The sequence below is a fragment of the Notolepis coatsorum genome (assembly GCF_963971535.1).
Source record: "Notolepis coatsorum genome assembly, chromosome: 14".
Lineage (NCBI taxonomy): Eukaryota > Metazoa > Chordata > Actinopteri > Aulopiformes > Paralepididae > Notolepis > Notolepis coatsorum.
This window is the reverse complement of record NC_140178.1, coordinates 109,573,259-109,591,922: the sequence shown is the minus strand read 5'-3', so window position 1 is coordinate 109,591,922 and position 18,664 is coordinate 109,573,259. Positions and strand designations below refer to the sequence as shown.

Genomic DNA, 18,664 nt, shown 5'->3' with positions numbered 1-18,664 from the left:
AATACATTTTATTAGCTCCATGCTTCCGTTGTCTCCTCCTGTTGGTTACTGGCAAAAACTGCACTCTGCTGCATATAAATTCGTCTGGAATAACAAACGCCCACGCTTAAAGAGAACCACTGCACAGAGGAGTAAATTGAACAGGGGTTTGGCATTTCCGGACTTCAAATACTATTTCCAAGCATACTCTCTAAGACCTCTTATCACGTGGTTTGACGCTCAAGCGGCTGTTTCCTGGCGTCCATTGGAGGAAGAGATGGTGTCCCCACACAGACTTCAAGATATCGTGTATACCAACATCTCAATTAAACAATGCAAATTACGATTTGGCCCTCTGATCACACATGTGATCCAGATTTGGCGTGATACCCAGAGAACTCGCACTAACCGCCATAAATGGCACACTCTTCCATATTGCTCCTTATTGGACAACGACCCATTAGATTTCCCAGATGGGAGGGGAAGGGTATCCATATATTGAGGGATATGTTCAACGACTCTGGTATCCGGTCTTTTCAGGACCTATCCAACGAATTTGATCTCCCCGGTAGTTCCTTTTTCTTTTCTTTACAAATGAGAGCAGCTCTAAAGGCTCACGGAGTCCCGTGGGACGCTCCACCAGAACGACACCGGTTTCACAAATTATTTTATGACAGAGAGACATCGAGAGGCTTCGTCTCTGACTTTTATCGGCACTTACTTACGGCCTCATATAAAGACCTACACTTAGATACGATTTGGAGAAAGGATATCCCTGAGTTGGATATAGATTTTGATTGGGATGCGGTATGGGAAAATATTAGGCTATCATCACGCAACCGGGATCACCAACAGATCCATAAAAATGTTGTTCATAGGACTTATTTGACCCCCAGGCGATTGAACCTAATGGGTCTCAGGCCTGACTCTCGATGTACCTTGTGTCCAGACGGTGCCATTGGAACATATATGCATATGTATTGGGAATGCCCTCCTGTTGAGATCTTCTGGGAAAATGTCACCACTCAGTTATCAGAGATTTTCTCTCTAGCCATACCGGCCTTGCCTTCTGTTTTGTTGTTAAATGATGTTTCTCAGTTGCCGACCTCTGTACAAGTAAAGAGGCTCATTTTGGCTGGTCTGACCGCTGCCAAAAAGCTGATTGCCTCACGCTGGATACAACCAGATAAGTTATGACCGAAGGTATGGATTCTCACCTATCTTGAATGATGTTATTTATTTGGAGATTTCCACTGCACGTGTCATAGGTGTTAATGAGGCCAATATCGCGGTCTGGTGGGCCGTGGTGGAAAAACGAAAAGAACGCATATGACTCTGGAAAATGAGTACTGAATAAGGTATTATATCGATGTCTCACGTTGGGGTCCTGGGGCGAGGGGGGGGGGGGGGGGGGAATGAGCGAATATTCATGTATGTTGATGGTTATGGTGTTTTTTGTATTTTTGTTTTGTTTATTATTTTTCATTCAATATTGATCCTATGTATATTTTCTGACCCCCTTCGGATCTGGTTCTGGTGATTATGGGCTCTGGCTGGGGGGGCCGCGGTCTGGGGTCTCTGCGGGTCGAGGCACTAAAGAGGCGTGGTGCTTTGGCTCGCGGGGGGGGGGGCGGGCTGTGGGTTCCTCCGGGGTTGTGGCTTGCGGGTGTTGGGCCTGGTGGTGGAGGGGGATCGGTAAGCACCTTTTTTATAGTAAAGATTTTATTTTGTTATCCTTTTACTTTGTGACAACTTGTTTTGACTGGTTGTGCATACAATATATAATAGGTCTAATTTATTGTCTAATCATTGTTGTGTTAGTTTGTGTTCTTGGATGTCTGTTATGTATTATTGTAATTATTGTGCTGTGTTGTTTCTTGTTTGAAAAAATGAAAATTGTGTTCTTTTTGGGATATGTGTGAGATTAGCATCACTGCAAAATAGCACACATTTTGTTTACATGGGTTTACTTTTCTCACAACTATATCAATGGTTGTTTGTGATACTATTTGGCTATGATGCGATCAATACAAAGTTATTGTCAAGTCAAACTAGATCTCCCAACCTCCTGAACCCACACATGACCCAGTCATGGCACCCCCCCCTCTCACACACACACACACACACACACACACACACACACACACACACACACACACACACACACACACACACACACACACACACACACACACGCACACGCACACGCACACACGCACACACACACACACACACACACACACACACACACACACACACACACACACAATTAACTTTAACTTCCAATGTGTATTTTATTGCTTGTATTTTTCTAGGTTTTTTACCTAATTGCTAAATGCAAATGCTAGAACTATAAATACCATCCATCTACTGGCAAAAAATGGCTGAAGTAGTGAAAGAATGAAAACAAACCTTTGAATATCAAATAAATGGAGAAAGAAGGTCAATCGGTCTGGTTCATTGGGTAAACCCAGTTAACCCTTCGGGTTAACAAGCAACATCCTTTCAAGTTGGGGACAGTGCACAAGGTCAAACACATACAGCTTGACAGTTATTGTTGACTGTCTCATATTTGTCTGTAAAAAGTGGAAAACAAATTTGAGAAAGTAATTGCCGCTGATTTGAGGGAGGATAATTATATAGAATTAAACCAGCATCAATTTTGGAGCGGTAAGTAATTTCCATTGAATGTTATTGCATTTCAATGGTAATCTTAACATTTGGGGGGAAAAATTTGATGCCATTTGATAAACAGGATCCAGTGCCAATGCAATTAATAAGATAAAAATAGAGTTGAGGTGTGGCCAGTAAAAACGTCTGATGTCACGTGAGATAAGAGTGTGTTGTTGGGAGTGTCCCAGCAGGTATAAAGAGAGTGATGCCTTTGGGTTCCAAGACAGGGTAGAGTCTACAGTCCCTGCTGTTTAACATCTTTACACTCCGACATAACAGAGGTAAGCGTTCAGTTGTACTGAGTAGCTGTCAATAATCAATTTAGGTTGTTCTACCAAATGTATTATGTCAAATAGTTTTATATTGAATATGATGAACTAATATCAAGTGTATTTTATATATTAAGCATATTATACTGTATGTGATGTTTATTTCTCAACACAAGGTGCAGTTAGTCCAACATCTTCACACTTCATTAGAGCAAAGGTAAGATTTCAAAGGTGTTTTTCTTGACCACCTGTCAATATTCATTCTAGACTGTAGCATTTCCCTAGTTCAGGCTTACACCAATGACAATACAAGACAAGTTTATATAAAAATATGTTATTCATTTCAACAGTAATTCATGACCATTTCATATTTCTCCTTAAAAGTTTGAGCAAAAGTTGAGAGTTTGAGAAATTAATTGCCGCTCATTTAAGGGAGGATATCTATAATTTAACATAATTTTGGAAATCTAATTATTTTTAATTCAACACTATTCAATTAAATTCAAACTTTAATACGGACTCATGGTCCAGATAAAAAAAACAAGACATACACAACCTATATAAAATGACACACAACAGGCAAAAATAACATCACTTAAAATACACATCAATGTCCCACAAATAGACGGCTGTGCCAATATCTCCACATAGATGAGTGGTAACGTGTGGCACTGAACCTAATGTCCATAAAACCAGAGAGATCACATTTCCAAAGTAATTTAGCGAACAGATACATTTATACATGACAGCTTGGAAGGTATTGACACGTGCAGCCACGAACATTTCACTTGCACTACACCATCTAGGTATTTTATGGCATCATTAGAAGCTACTTGAAGTTTCCACAAACCTGCTTTTTTGTAGTGTGCATGTATTAAGTGGTGTACAATATGCTCTGAACAGAGACATTTTCACTCCGTCTGTACACATACTAAACTTGCGCGAGTGTTCGCTTGCGCAAACATCCTGCGGCATTGCCTGTATATATCATCATCTGTCATTTGTTCTGTAATAAAATGTCCAAGATATTTTACCTTTTCACAGACCCCAAGATTATTTATTGACTTTAAATTAATATTGAATTTCAATTGTAATTTATGACAGTTTCATATTTTTCCTTTAAAATTGGAACACAGATTTGATAATATAATTGCATCTGATTTGAGAGAGGATATCTAGAATTAACTATTGAATTTCAATGGTAATTTATGACAGTTGTGACCATAGACATTTATAAAGGCTAGATGACTCACCCTGGCCAATGGAGACCGACGTTGCCACATGGTGGCCATCTTGCCACAGGCAGCACGCCCACTCATAACATGAATGTCTATGGTGCATACTATTGAAATAACCATAGCTTGCTAAATTTTCAACGGATTTTCTAATGGTTTGGTTTGTTATAAACGTCAGAGATGCATGCAGCATAATTTCATAATTAATTTATGACTATCATATTTTTCCTTAAAAACCTTTTTTTTTATTTGAGAAAGTAATGGCCGCTGGTTTTAGATTGACTGATTGAAAATCTTATCCAGTGCATTTTTTATGCTTTCAGGTGTATGTAAGTTCTCTCAGACTTCTATCCTGGATCTCTAGAACTACATAGCTTTTGGCAGCCAGTACTCATGTTAAATCATCATCATGTTCAGTTATCAAAATTATATCTCACATGTAAGATCATAGATATGAAAGGGTTAATGATACATAAACCTTCTTATTTATCTTTCTGTAGATGGTGTCGGTTCTGTTTGCCGTGCTCCTCTGCTTAACCGGTGGACTGCTGATTGCAGAAGTTGTAAGTAAAATATATACAGTTTCAGTGTTTGATGTGTTGCTAGGTTAAGAGCTAAAACTACTGTTAATTTCCAGTTAGGTCTGTATTTGACAGGAAATCAAGTGGAGAATGCTGGTTTGTTTTTGTCAGGCAGGCCATCATCTAACATAGTGGGGCGACAGTGGATCATGAGGTAGAGCTGTCGTCTGGTAATCGGAAGGTTCCCAGTTCGATTCCCGCTCCTCCCGCCGGCAGTGTGTCGAAGTGTCCTTGAGTGAAACACTAAACCCCTAACTGCTCCATATGAGTTGGATAAAGTGCTTAGGATAAAAGCGCTATATAAAATACCATAGTGGTTCTAAAAGTGGGATCCGAGGAACCCCATGGGTCCTTGTGTTGAGGGGGTTGCAGGGGGTCCCCAGCTAAATGTGTTATAGTTTAATTTCACTCAAATGTATTTCACTTACCCAATGAAGGAATGTATAAGAATATTCTGAAATAGACTATCCTGGTCATAGGTTTCACTCTCCTGTTATTTCCCCTCTTGTTATTATAGATAGTCAGTATATCTTTGTCAGACTTTGATGCTGCCTGGCCATTCTTATACATTTACTCCCTAAGCAGGTATTATTTCAGCGTCTTAACACATTATCCTTTGAGACTGCTTCGTAATTAAGATACAGTATAGTTTACAAGGGTTCACAAAATAATGTTTAAATTATTTTTTTGTGTTTACAGGATGGTTTACATGGTAAGCATCTACTGAAAATATAATGATGATGATGATGATGATGATGATGATGATGATGATGATGATGATGATGATGATGATGATGATGATGATGGTAGTCACTATCGGCATGATGATGATACTGTTGTTGATATATAATGATATAATTATACATATAATTAGAAACAAATTTACAAACTGCTTCACTGAAAAGATAAATAAAAGTTTAATCTACATTTAAAAAATGTCACAGTGTCAAGATAAAACAGCAGTAAAAAGAGGCAGAATACTGTACATGAAAATGTATTTATAATAAAACATAAGTTGTGCCCCAATGATAAGGATACATGCTCAATGAAGAAACCCAATCCCATTGCCAAAAAAAGACAGACCCATGCCCCTTTAATGTGAGTATCGACAATGCCGATGCTATATACCCTAACACATGGCCCCTAATGACCACCACAACCCAACATGTAGATAGATAGGCAATGAGAGCAAGCATATCACAATGGTTATCTCTAGTACACACCTGCCATCACTGGTGTTTCGTCAAGTTAGGCCCACAACACCTCAGGAAGGATCAACAGTTCCAGCGTCCCAGAAACCCCACCCTCCATCCTATAGCTCTTATTTTCCATGTTACACACACACACACCGAACTTCCTTGTGCTATCCTATGTCAAAGATAGAACAATTCCTGATAACAATGCACACATGAAACAGCAACAACAGACAAGAAAGGAATACTCTTACTGTTTACAAATATAATTCAAATACTCTTCTTAAATATCAAGCACAAATCAAAAGGAAGGAAGCAACAGGAAGAATAAAAACATCACACTTGGACATTCAAATGTCCTCCTGTATGTTAAGGAGATATTTTCAGGAGTATACTAAATTGGCTGCAGAGTGTTCCAAAGCCTAAGGGCCCTGACAGGAGGCAAAAGGCAGTGTCGGGAGAGACTATACTATACTTGTCACCTGAAAGGGCTATTCACAGGCTTTAATTCGATATATATATATTGTATTACAAAATATGCACAGCCGAGCCACTAGGGGTCGCCAAAGTGCCGGTTGCAAAAAGTCAGAAAAACGTCCCATATGTGGGACGTTGCATGCTAAGAGGTTGGGTTTATATTATATGTCTAACAGGTAATAATTCCTAAATGGTACTTGAAACAGTATTCATTACTGAGTTTGTGCACCATAGTTGAAGGTTTATAGTGATGTTAATAGCTGTGTTATAACACAATAGTTATCAATCATTTCTTTAATGACTGCATGATTTCTTTTACACTGTCAGATATCCAATTACGACTGGTCGGTGGTGGGTATAACTCCTGCCAGGGCAGAGTGGAGGTCTACTATGATGGTCAGTGGGGGACAGTGTGTGATGATAACTGGGGCATGGAGGACGCTGAGGTGGTGTGTAGACAGCAGGGATGTGGTGAAGCCCTGCAGTCCAAAGTCAAAGCCCACTTTGGCCAGGGCAGTGGCCAGATCTGGATGGATGATGTTGCCTGTACAGGCGAAGAGTTGTCTTTAAAAGATTGTGGTCATGCAGGGTTTGGCACTCATAACTGTAATCATCGTGAAGATGCTGGTGTGGTCTGCACAGGTAAGAATTTGTACTTTTCTTAAAATGTTTCCTCTATACACTGGTATTTATTCATCTATCTCTTAATTTTTTTTCAAGCAACATCCGCTTATCAAGCGGGCAGAAAAGTGAATTTTTTTTTACTTGAACTTGAGGACTGCATATCCTTTTTGCGAACCAAAACAAAATACTTTATACTTATAGCACATGCATGAGCCTGGTCTCTTTTGAAAGATGACATTCTGAAGTTTCTGATTCCAGAAAGAAAATCCACTTTTAGTAGTAATGAAATAGAGTAACATAGGTCTGAACTTGAGTTGTAGAAAAACTTGTTACTCAAGTTTTTCTGTAGTAGTTAGTAGTATTTCCCCAGAAGGTGGTATGGCTTACAAATCCAGACGGAGCCATAGCCTGAAGCATTATGTAGTAGATGTCCAAATTTCATAAAGATCCATTCAGAAATGAGTGATTAGTTTGATTTTGGTAAACACAATGAAAAACTCAGTTTTCTCATAGACTTCAATTCATTTGGCTGTTTTTCTCTTCCTGTTTTTGCTTGATCCTAGATCATACATCCCCAGATGGGGTATCATTAGAAAGCCACACTCATTGGCTACAACCCTCCACAATCATTTTCGAGGTCGCCAAATGATTGACGGAACTAGAGCCCCAAGAGTCGGGAGTGGTATTTTGCACAATACTGTGTACTTTGCACAAGCCTCAAATACCAGCATGTAACTTGAGAACCGCTGAACGGATTTTGTCGGATTTTGTCGCTATCGACAGGCAACGAATAAGCCTTCGATTCGATATATATATTGTATTACAACATATGCACACCCGAGCCACTAGTGGTCGCCAAAGTGCCTATGCGCAAATCGTCCTAAAAAGGCATGTGGGCCCTTGCAGGTTAAGAGGTTAACTTTAGCTCACTACAGTAAAATGGGTCTATTTTATTAGCATGCTAGTGGCTCAGTAGATAGCTTAATTGGCTTCAATCATATGATTCTAGTCCTGACTTGCTGATAATAACATTATAACTTAAATTATAACAGTTTGAGACCGGCGGCGGCTACGTGGCGTAGTGGGCAAGGCGCTCGCCACGAATACTGAGACGCTGGGCTCGCCTGTTCGAGCCCAGCGCTCCACATTGCTTTCAGTTTAGCTGCTCGTTCATACTAATACACATTGGCCGTATTAGGGGGTGGGAAACTGATGGGTGGGGATCGGGCGTTGTGGACAGCGACTCCTACAGGTCGGTTGGTGCGCCTGCGCAGTAGAATCAGGAAGTGTCTGGGGCAGCGTGAGCCTCCCACACGTTACTCCTCGCCACTGAGAGATCGAGCTGCGCAGATGAAAAGATGCGACTGCTGTTACCTCAAGTACCGGAGGGGACTTGTGCTATGTATGACTTAGTCCACATTGCAGCCGGCTTGTGGGAGGCAAGAAACAGCGTTCGTGACAGGGGAGGGTTGAATTGGATGATACGAAATTGGGATGGGAGAAAATATAGAAAATGGGAGAAAAAGTGGATACAAAAACAGTTTGAGACCGGCAAGAGACATATAGTAAGACAACTCGTGTAATATAGCCTTTATTTTCAGATATTAGAATTGAGCAATTAGTTAACGGTATCTCATTGTTATTAGCTAAGTATCAGTCTACAATCACAAAGGGGATCTATGACTGTAACTAGTAGTATGTGTTAAAAGCATCCCGACGCACTTTGTAGATGATGACCAGGACTTTTTATTGATCTGGTGGGAGAAAGGAAGTCAGTGGAGGTCATTTAGGACTGGGGTGATTTGCTGCTAGGATTTGGTTAGAAGTCGGGTGAATGCTTTCTGGACCTTGGAGTCTATTGATGGAGCCATAGCACTGATGCCATAGAGGAGTGAGTTGCAGTGGTCAAGAGGTGAGTTGCAGTGGCCAAGCCATAGATCAGTGTTTGGATGTAGATGATGAAGAGGAGTGCTTACAGAGTACAGAACCTTGGATCGGGGATGTGACAAGAGGAGTGGTTGTGTAGGGAAATTAAGTATTATATTTTGGTGAGATGGGAACTAAACCAGCTGAGTGCAGTGCCTATAAAATTTTGGTCTTTGAGTCTGGCAATAGTTGGGTAGTGGCTCACAGTATCGATGGCAGCACTCAAGGTCACAGGTCAAGGATGTTAAGGGCTGTAGTGTCGGCAGAGGTGAGTAGGTCATTGAGGAGGGCAGTTTCACTGCTGTGGAGTTGGCATAAGCCAGACTGCAGGGGGGGTTGGAGTTGTGTGGCGACAAGGCATCACAGGCGTTTTGAGAGGAAGGGGAGATTGGACATTGGTCGATATTGGTTCAGGCAGGATGGCTCAAGACCAGTTTTTTTTTATCCACCCAGGATCAGGGTGAGACAGTGGATTGGCAGCTTTTAATGTGGAGGGGACAATTCCATGGGGCAGTGAAGAGTTGGTGTGGAAGGTCGCATAGGACAGGGAGGCATGTCTTCAGCAGAGGAGTGGAAAGGGGGTCAAGTGAGCAGGTTGTGGGTTTGGATGAGCTGATGAGTTTGGAGTTGAAGGATGGGGAAGCTGGAGTGAACAGGGAGATGTCCGGGGGAGGGATAGCAAGGTCAAGAGGGATGGAGAGGAGGGGCAGGAACAGTGGCTGCTGCTGGGTCAGGCACAAGGTGGAGTGATTTATTAATTAATAGCTGTGACATTTTCTTTTGTAATTAGTTGCATGGTTCAAGAGTAGAGGTGGATGTTCGAATCCAGCTCCCGGCGTTGCTATCAGCTTGGCTGTCCTCTCACGCTGATACAATTGGCTGTATCAGGGGGTGGGAAGCTGAAGGGTGGGTCCTGGGCGTTGTGGACAGCGACCCCTACAGTTCGGTCGGGGCGCCTGCTCAGCGAGGGTTGGATCTGAGGAGAGATAGTGTGGCCTCCCACACGCTACACTCTCCCCGGTGAGAACCTGCGCGGCCAGGTTGGCCTGCCCCAGGCTGCACATGCGTCGGAGGAAAGCATGTGACAGTCTCCGGTCTCCCGGACCAACAGTAGGGGAAAGTACGCAACAACCAGGAAGGGTGGGATGGGAGAAAAATCGGGAAAAAGGAGGGGAAGAAAGATAATAAAAAAAATAAAAATAAAAAGAGTAGAGGTGGACAGGGTGTAGGCACAGGACTTGAGGAGGGTGTTCACAGTGGAGAATAGGGCAGATGACTGGAGTCATCAATGACGGTAGAGAAATAGGCAGATTTGTAAGCAGAGGTGGAGTTTATAGGCTTATTGGTGGACAGTGAAGGATGTTTTCTTGGAGAGATTAAAGGATGATTGAAATAGTGCAGTGGTGTTGTAGGGCAGAGTCCAGGGCAGTTATGATAGCTATCCAGCAGACTAGGTGGTCCAAGCTAGCTAGCAGGCAAACAGGTGGAGAGAAGGTAACATTAGCTAAGTTAGCTAGAACTCACTAACTAGCTTCAGTGGCAGGGCGGGCTGGGGAAATTAAGTTAACTATGGGTGAAGGGAAGGAAATAGGGTAATAATAATGAATCTGAGACAAATAATGAAAGAAGTAAAAATTAATGAATAAATTAATTAATTAATTAAAGGCAGAGGGAGGAGCAGTGATCTCCATACAGCACAAACAAGCAGCACACACAGACCACAGCAAGAATCCATCAAATCTGGGCTGTGGTGAGGTATTATGCATGGGTTAAGTTGATATCTCAGTTGCTCATTATAGGTCAGTGGTCAGTTGTCTTTGAGATCAAGTCAGAAATGCCAGAAATTAACTGATGGTCTTGTCATTGTCGTTATTATTATTATTATTATTATTACTGTTATTGTCCTGTGATGTCTTGTTTATTAGTATTGTTACTGTATTGTGTTGTCTTGTTTCATGTTGAAAAGGGAAAATAAAGAAAAATTTTGAGAAATGCCTGAGATATTGACATAAATTATTCAGGTTTTTAATGGTAACGGTCATCAACCAAAGGCCCAACCCTAATAAACTGTAATTTAACTGTGTTCCATTAATGCATAACTAAATATTGCATTCTCATGCCATCAACAGTAGGCCCGTTTTAATATCATGTCTGCACTACAGAACCTTGCAGGAGACACTGCCCCCTTGGTTGGACTAAACACAACTGTCGCTGTTTCAAATACTTCAATTCTGGCAAGACTTGGCAAGATGCAGAGGTACATTTTTTCAACAGTTTCAGATATACAGACATTACTTTGTCATTACTGATGAAAAAATACATTCTTAAAAAATACATACATTAGCACAAATAAGAGGATTGTTGAAGGATAGTACTGTATGTGCATGTTATCATTTTCTATCTTCTACTCTCCCTCATTAGCTCTATTGTATAACCGTTGGTGGCAACCTGGCCTCAGTCCACAGCATCCAGGAGAATAACGTGATCAGAGGCCTGACAGGGCAGCAACGCCCAACTCTCTGGATCGGGGGCTATGATGTTAATTCTGACATTAAGGTGAGGTACTCAAACTGACTTGATGAGTCAACCATAACACGACCCAACCATAACACAAAATCTAAAAAAAAAATTGCAGACATTGTTATTCAGTAACTGCAAACAACATGTATGAGGCAAATAATGAGTTCAAAAGACAAAAACACAAAGAAATTCAGGAGCACAATGAAAAATATTCATACTTTTTTCAGTAGGGTTGGGTATCATTTGGATTTGTATCGGTTCTGGTTCTGCTTATTGAATCCGGTTCTCATCTAATCAATCAATTCATCCACTCTTTCTGCGCTCATCTTCCCCTTCATAGCTAAAGTGAAAGTTTAAATATAATTGAACTGTCAGCTTGTAGGATGTAATATTTACTGTCAGCTTATATGATGTAAGTTTGTAGGATGTAATCTTTACTCGCATAATGTGTTCCTAAATAATCTTTCTGGTTGGCACAAATCTATTTTTAGTCGCAAATGCAAGTGAAACGCTTGCACTGTCGAGCCCTGTTAAACTGGTGCTTAATGCAGATAAAACAAAGTTCATGCTGTTTACTAGAGCCAGACATATTGACATATTAGACCCACATGTGGAAAACCCTGGTATCTACTGATGACATTTCTTCATCCTGTAGATCCGCACATGGCTGCAGAGTGACGGCTCCCGCTTTGACTTCACCAAATGGAATGCGAATGAACCAAACAACCACAAAAACAAGCATGAACGCTGCGTGGAGATGTGGTCTCCAGGTATGCAGTTCATATAATTTCTTTCCCTTTTTTTTTTTTTTTTTTACATACTTTTTTATTAAATTAGTTAAAAATACAAAAGATGACCACCCTCCCCACTCTTACACCTACCCATATAGGATACCGCCTACTGCCTCAGATATTCCCTCCTTTACAATCAGTCTCTGATGTAGTGGGGTGGTTTAGCCACCCTATAGTTAAAGGGATAGTATGGACCTTTGAACATTAAGTTGTATGAAATATGGTAGTGTAGTTGATGCAAATCTAACTTACCAGGAACTTTTAGATGGGCAGCAAATGGGGATTTGGCAGTCACAAAACCAGAAAAGTTTTAATCCGCCCTGCAACATACAGGTAAAGGGTTACCCATTTCCAACACAAAACCATAGTCCTCCAGTATTTTGAAACAGCTGATAGGCCGCGTTAACTGACCTGGCTCCAGCGCATAGTAATACACTGGCTTTTTTCAAGAAACTAAATAATGGCAAGTGATAGCGGAATATGAAATGCTGGAGGATCGTGGTTTTATGTTGGAAACGGGTAACCCTTTTTGCCTGCATGTTGTGGTGTGGATTCTTGGTTTCGTGCCCGTTTGCTTTCCGGTTCGCTCAGAACCCGTCCAGAACTCCGCCCACAGGACTCTGTAAGTAAGCTATTAGCTTTGCATCGACTACACTACTGGCAAGTATTTCATACAACTTCATGTCCAAAGATCCAAACTATCCCTTTAACCTCTTAACCTGCGCCCCCAAAAGTGGCCTTTTTAGTTTTCATTTTTGAGGACTGCATACTTTTTTTGCAAACCAAAACAACATACTTTATACTTATATAGCATGAGCCTGGTCTCTTTTGAAAGATGACATTCTAAAATTCAATTTTAGTGCTAACGTAATAGAGTAACATAGGTCTGAACTTGTTGTAGACAAACCTGTTACTCAAGTTTTTCTGTAGTAGTTAGTAGTCCAGAGGTAGTATTTCCCCAGAAGGTGGAATGGCTTACAAATCCAGACGGACCCATAGCCTGAAGCCTTATGTAGTACATCTCCAAATTTCATAAATATCCATTCAGAAATGAGTGATTAGGAGTGATTTTGGTAAACTGTGTACAATGAAAAACTCAGTTTTCTCATAGACTTCAATTCATCCTCTTCCTGTCTTTGCTCGTTAGTTTTTCACCTAGATCCTAGATCATACATCCCCAGATGGGGTATCATTGGAAAGCCACACTCATTGGCTACAACCCTCCACAATAATTTTCGAGATCGGATCTAGATTGACGGAACTAGAGCCCCAAGAGTCGGTAGTGGTATTTTACACAATACCGTGTACTTTGCACAAGCCTCAAATACCGGCATGTAACTCGAGAACCGCTGAACGGATTTTGGCGGATTTCGACAGGCAACAAATAAGCCTTCAATTCTATATATATATATATATATATATATATATATATATATATATATATATATATATATATATATATATATATATATATATATATATATATATATATATATATATATATATTGTATTACAAAATATGCACACCCGAGCCACTAGGGGTCGCCAAAGTGCCGGTGGGCAAATCGTGATAAGGTTATTAAGAATCCTGCACTTTGCAATAAAGGCACCAAATGTGGAACTGAAGTCGCTTTCCATACTATAACAAGACTAGGTCAAAACTTAGTAGGCCCCTATATGGTTGGACTGTTTACGGTCAATGTAAAAAATGATGGCCAATTCCACTGCCGTGTTTACCAGTGACATCAATGGATCATCTGATCCAGCGGCCCGATTATGTAACTTCACTCAGTGACACATTCGCATTAGTGAGCAGCTGCTACGCCTGTGAGTAAGTTAGTGACATTGCTGGTCATGGTGCTTCTCATGAACAAACTAGGATGCATTATAGTCAATTTACTTATGATCTATATTTTTAATGGTTGGACCTTTCCATTTTGTCAGATATGTTTGATGAGATTTAATTAATTATGATCATAGAGCGATCAGGCTATTGTAAGCAACTATTGGCTGTTGATAGGATCTGTGAGAGGATAATTATTATTTTAATCAGTAGGCATATTTTCAATCAAATAATCAATAAGGTACTGCACACATACACACTCCCACCTGCATGTCCACAGCCACATCCACGCTCGTTGATTTATACAACGTAATGAAAGAGTTTAACCCGTGCACACAGGGGCGTAGCTGGGGGGGGGGGGTAGCTTAGGACGATTCCAAGGGCCCAGCACTGGGGGGGGGGGGCCCAACAATTTTTTTCTTTTTTTTTTAACTAGACATCACTCTATGTGTGTGTGTGTGTGTGTGTGTGTGTGTGTGTGTGTGTGTGTGTGTGTGTGTGTGTGTGTGTGTGTGTGTGTGTGTGTGTGTGTGTGCGTGCGTGTGTGTGTGTGTGTGTGTGTGTGTGTGTGTGTGTGTGTGTGTGTGTGTGTGTGTGTGTGTGTGAGATATATAGAGAGAGGGGGGGGGCTTTGGTAGACTATTGCATTGGTCCATTCATTGAAGATGAACGCAATGCGACATCCTTTACTAGGCTCACCCACCAACAGTGCAGGTGCTGAACTGCTGATCCGAATGTATAGGTAAAAACCATATTATGCATTTTCATCAATAAATAAATAAATTACCAAATATTTTTTTGCTTGCGCCCTTACACGCGCTCGCATTCACTGGGGGCCTAGAAATACATTCTTTCATGGGGCCCAGAATCGACAGCTACGCCCCTACGTGCACATATTGTGCTCATAGTTGAAAACATGCTTACGCACACACACATACATATATGGCCATGGACACTCCCAGATGCACGCCCACAGAGACGTGTATCTGTTCATCAACATACAGTTTAAGAGCAAAATATGTAGACTCTTCGAGAAAGATACTCACTCATTTAGTTTGACAGTTATTGAAAGTAAATGAGTTTGAATATGGCCACCAGTGATGTCATCAGGGACATTGGATCCTTGTGTTATGTTAAATACAGCTCCATGAAATTATGTACATGAAGAAATAGCAACACCTTGTGTAACTGAGGGGTACAATTCCCTGACTGTATTAATCAAGTATGGTATCATTAAACCACTACCGTCTTATGTACATTATTCTGGCCATACCGTACACAAGTATATGATGAGAACTCCTCCACAATGATACGGTTTCCACACAAAGTACTCGTTTAGAAGAATATTTATTAACAGCAAATATTATTACATAATATACTTTACTTAGATTGCGCTTATAAGGCAAAGAATGTGCGTAGACAAATCAATAATGAATGTTAGGAATTATCTAGGGAATACTGGTAAGGGGGTTACTACCGGTTGTAAGCCAGCAGGGGGAGGCAATGCTCTACTGCAAAGTCAATGGTCCACAGGTACTCTAATAAGCTCCTGCGAGGGGGAGCGGTATTACTCCCTGGCTCAGCGGATGAAAGGGCAGCTGTAATCCCAGTGTGCGCGCCGCACTGGTGAAGCCGTGGAGCCTCTGGTCCAACAGAGACGGGCTCGAGTGATGTCCTCACGGGCAGGTCCCACAGCAGTGGGTGTAGACGATTATCCTCCGCTCCAACAGCTTGGTCAAAGCAACAAGAGTAATAATAATCCTGCCGGAAAGTGGCTCTGCAATCACCGGTGTAGATATCCTCCGGTGCGCGGTGGTTCACAGTTGAACTTGACGTTAATACTATCCTATTCGCACGCGGCTATAAGTGCTCTATTTAGACGCACAATTACTCACTTCACGTGGTCTTTGACTCGTAATGAAGGCTTTTACTAGTAAGGAGCGAACGATACGTTGAACAAACGTATTAGGATAAAACAAGACTCTATTTTGGGGCAATACGGGCCCTACTTCACCGCACGTTGCATAGTGGGTGAGGCGTCACTTGGGTAACTCGAACTGAACAGACTGCGGACTGAACTGAACAAGACTGAACTGAACTCGAACTACTTCTGTATTCACCTACGCCATATTTATATGTACGGGGAATAAACGAGTGCCAGCCTCCTCACTGTCTCGTAGCCCTGGGCAGAAGCGGGCATGTTGAGACAAGCCTTGACGGTAGCTTTCAACTTGACTCTGGGGGTAAGACACTGGCGCTGATGGGCGCTGTCCAATAGGAGAATGAAATATTATGGTCGGTAGGCTACTAGGTTAAAGGGACATTCCGTGTATATGTACAAGGAATATACAAGGGATATCAAACGATATACAAATATTATGCAATATATATCAATCAATAAATACATATATTCGGTTTAATCTGACCCTTTGTAACACCTTGTCTTATAGGGATGGCTACTTTATCATTACATTGATAATTGAGCTGTAATTAACACAACCGTTTCTATTGGCTTCATAAGATCTCTAGTTTTGAGCTACAGCCTCCAAAAGAGCGTAATGTCCGCCCTATCACCAGCGATGTAACTAGTTACACCCCCCCCCCCCCCATACTATCTGAACTCTGACTCCATTGCTCCACACACTGTTCGATGAACATTGTTACTCAGCTGAAAGAGTTGTGCCCTTCCTGCTTGTAAGTCACTTTGGATAAAAGTGAAAAAATGCTATAGATATACAAGTATGTACAAGAAAATACAAGTATTCTTTTTATGTGTGTGCTTTTTACGCAGGGACCTGGAATGATGGAAAGTGCCACGCAAAGATGTATTTTGTATGCGCTAGAAACGCCTGACGCCCTTCACCCACAATGTCTCATGCGCCACCTGTGATGTTAGGCCTCGATGACGTTAGGCCTCGATGACGTCATCAGCTCTGTTTAGTTTTGTTTACTCCGTTTATTTGATCATATCAATCAACAGTTATACATTTATAAATTTATACAAATTAAAAACTGTAAATCTACTTGTTAGTTTTCAGTTATAGTCCCTGGGCTAGATGTTTAACCCAGAAAAGAAACAGAAAAATAGAAGGACATTAAAGCTAATATAAAAACAGTTTAAAACATATTCTTTACATTCACTCACTAGGGGCTAGATCCACAAAGAATGGATTGCAGGTGCGCAGGTGATTGATTGAATGAAAATGTTATTAACAGATTGCAGAATGGGTACAATACAGTACGGCTCAATACTTAAGGGGATGCAGACCAGAGAAAGACTTTCGTCTTGTTTACATCAGGGTCCCCCATTTTCAATTCATAATGAATTGTAAGTAAGGGTGCAATTAGCCCTGTGCAATCCATTCTTTGTGGATCTAGCCTTCGTGCATCTATAAGAAACAGTGTACAGGGACACATCAAAGCTATACATGTATAAACACTGTATAGGCAGCAGGCACACATATACATAATCATAAATCACATAACCACAGGAGGATCTATTTTGTTCAATTTACTTTTCATTCTAAAAAAGCGACTGTCTCTGTTTAACTGTTTACACTATTGCTTCATTCACAATCATAATCCTAACTTCAATAAAAGGTTCAAGCATTATCCTTTGTCTCAGGTCACTGATGTTGTTGGCTTTTGTCTTGGAGCTCAAAAATCCTCAATATGAACGTCTCTCTCTGTCTATTTGTCTCTCTCTCTCTGTCTGTCTGTCTAGTTCTCTCTCTCTCTGTCTAGTTCTCTCTCTCTCCCTGTCTGTCTGTCTAGTTCTCTCTCTTTCTCTCTCTCTCTCTGTCTGTCTAGTTCTCTCTCTCCCCTTGTCTGTCTGTCTCCCATTCTCCATCTGTCTTTCTTTTTATCGATTTATCTCTCTTCAATGGACATGTAATATGTATAAACTCTCTCTCTCTGTGTCTATCTTTCATACGCAGTCAGCTGAGCAGCAGAAATAGAAGTAGGGAGGGCTGCCTATGTCAGAGCACATGTGGGTCAACAAGCCATTCATATTTGGCTATGTCAAGTGGGGGCTCATTAAACAATTGTACATTAGACAATTAAGATTAAAGTTGTACACTTTTAGAAAGAAAACTTGGATATTCACTAGGGGTGTAACCAACGGTACACAAAAACCACGGTTCGGTACGTACCTCGGTTTTGGAGTCACGGTTCGGTATGGGTTTTCGGTACAGTGGGGAATTTATTTGGCTTTCCATGTTCCACTCAGGGGTGATGCAGTAACTGTTAAGTAGGGCTGTCAATGAATATTCTATATTAAAATTTATAATCGACTTGTTAAAAAATATATTAGATTGTGGGCGTAGGGCTGAATGCGCTGCATGACGGATAGGAGACACGCGACGTCATTGAACTGAATACAACCGCGACCACGTTATTGAATAGAGAAAGAAGCATCATGCAGGTCCCTAATGGTAAATACTATTTCCTGTTTCATGCCAAGGAAAATATCAATTAATGTTTATCTCACCGACCTTGTTTGGAGGCGCTTTTGCTGTGTATGAATGTCCATTCTATATGCCTCGGAATTT

At 41.1% G+C, this 18,664-nt stretch overlaps 1 protein-coding gene and 1 long non-coding RNA gene across 2 annotated transcripts; both read left to right on the top strand.

The window, feature by feature from the left end:
- Positions 1 to 2,838: 2,838 nt before the first annotated feature.
- LOC311241167 lies at positions 2,839 to 4,763 on the top strand. The gene is made up of 3 exons (XR_014620513.1): positions 2,839 to 2,933; positions 3,098 to 3,138; positions 4,657 to 4,763. It is a non-coding gene; the product is annotated as an uncharacterized lncRNA (long non-coding RNA).
- A 679-nt stretch (positions 4,764 to 5,442) lies between these two features.
- On the top strand, positions 5,443 to 17,723 carry LOC311241162 (galactose-specific lectin nattectin-like). Its single transcript, XM_084329892.1, has 6 exons — positions 5,443 to 5,449; positions 6,735 to 7,049; positions 11,120 to 11,214; positions 11,379 to 11,513; positions 12,133 to 12,247; positions 16,903 to 17,723. The coding sequence occupies exons 2-6, from the start codon at positions 6,839 to 6,841 to the stop codon at positions 16,962 to 16,964; spliced, it is 618 nt and encodes a 205-aa protein (XP_084186018.1). The 5' UTR covers positions 5,443 to 5,449; positions 6,735 to 6,838; the 3' UTR covers positions 16,965 to 17,723.
- The last annotated feature ends 941 nt before the right edge of the window (positions 17,724 to 18,664 follow it).

Excerpts from the sequence above, each read along its gene's own strand:
- LOC311241162 (XM_084329892.1), top strand. The coding sequence starts at position 6,839 with ATGGAGGACGCTGAGGTGGTGTGTAGACAGCAGGGATGTGGTGAAGCC. Across the intron at positions 7,050-11,119 it reads TGCTGGTGTGGTCTGCACAG|AACCTTGCAGGAGACACTGC; the intron begins GTAAGAATTTGT and ends TCTGCACTACAG. Across the intron at positions 11,514-12,132 it reads ATGTTAATTCTGACATTAAG|ATCCGCACATGGCTGCAGAG; the intron begins GTGAGGTACTCA and ends TTCATCCTGTAG.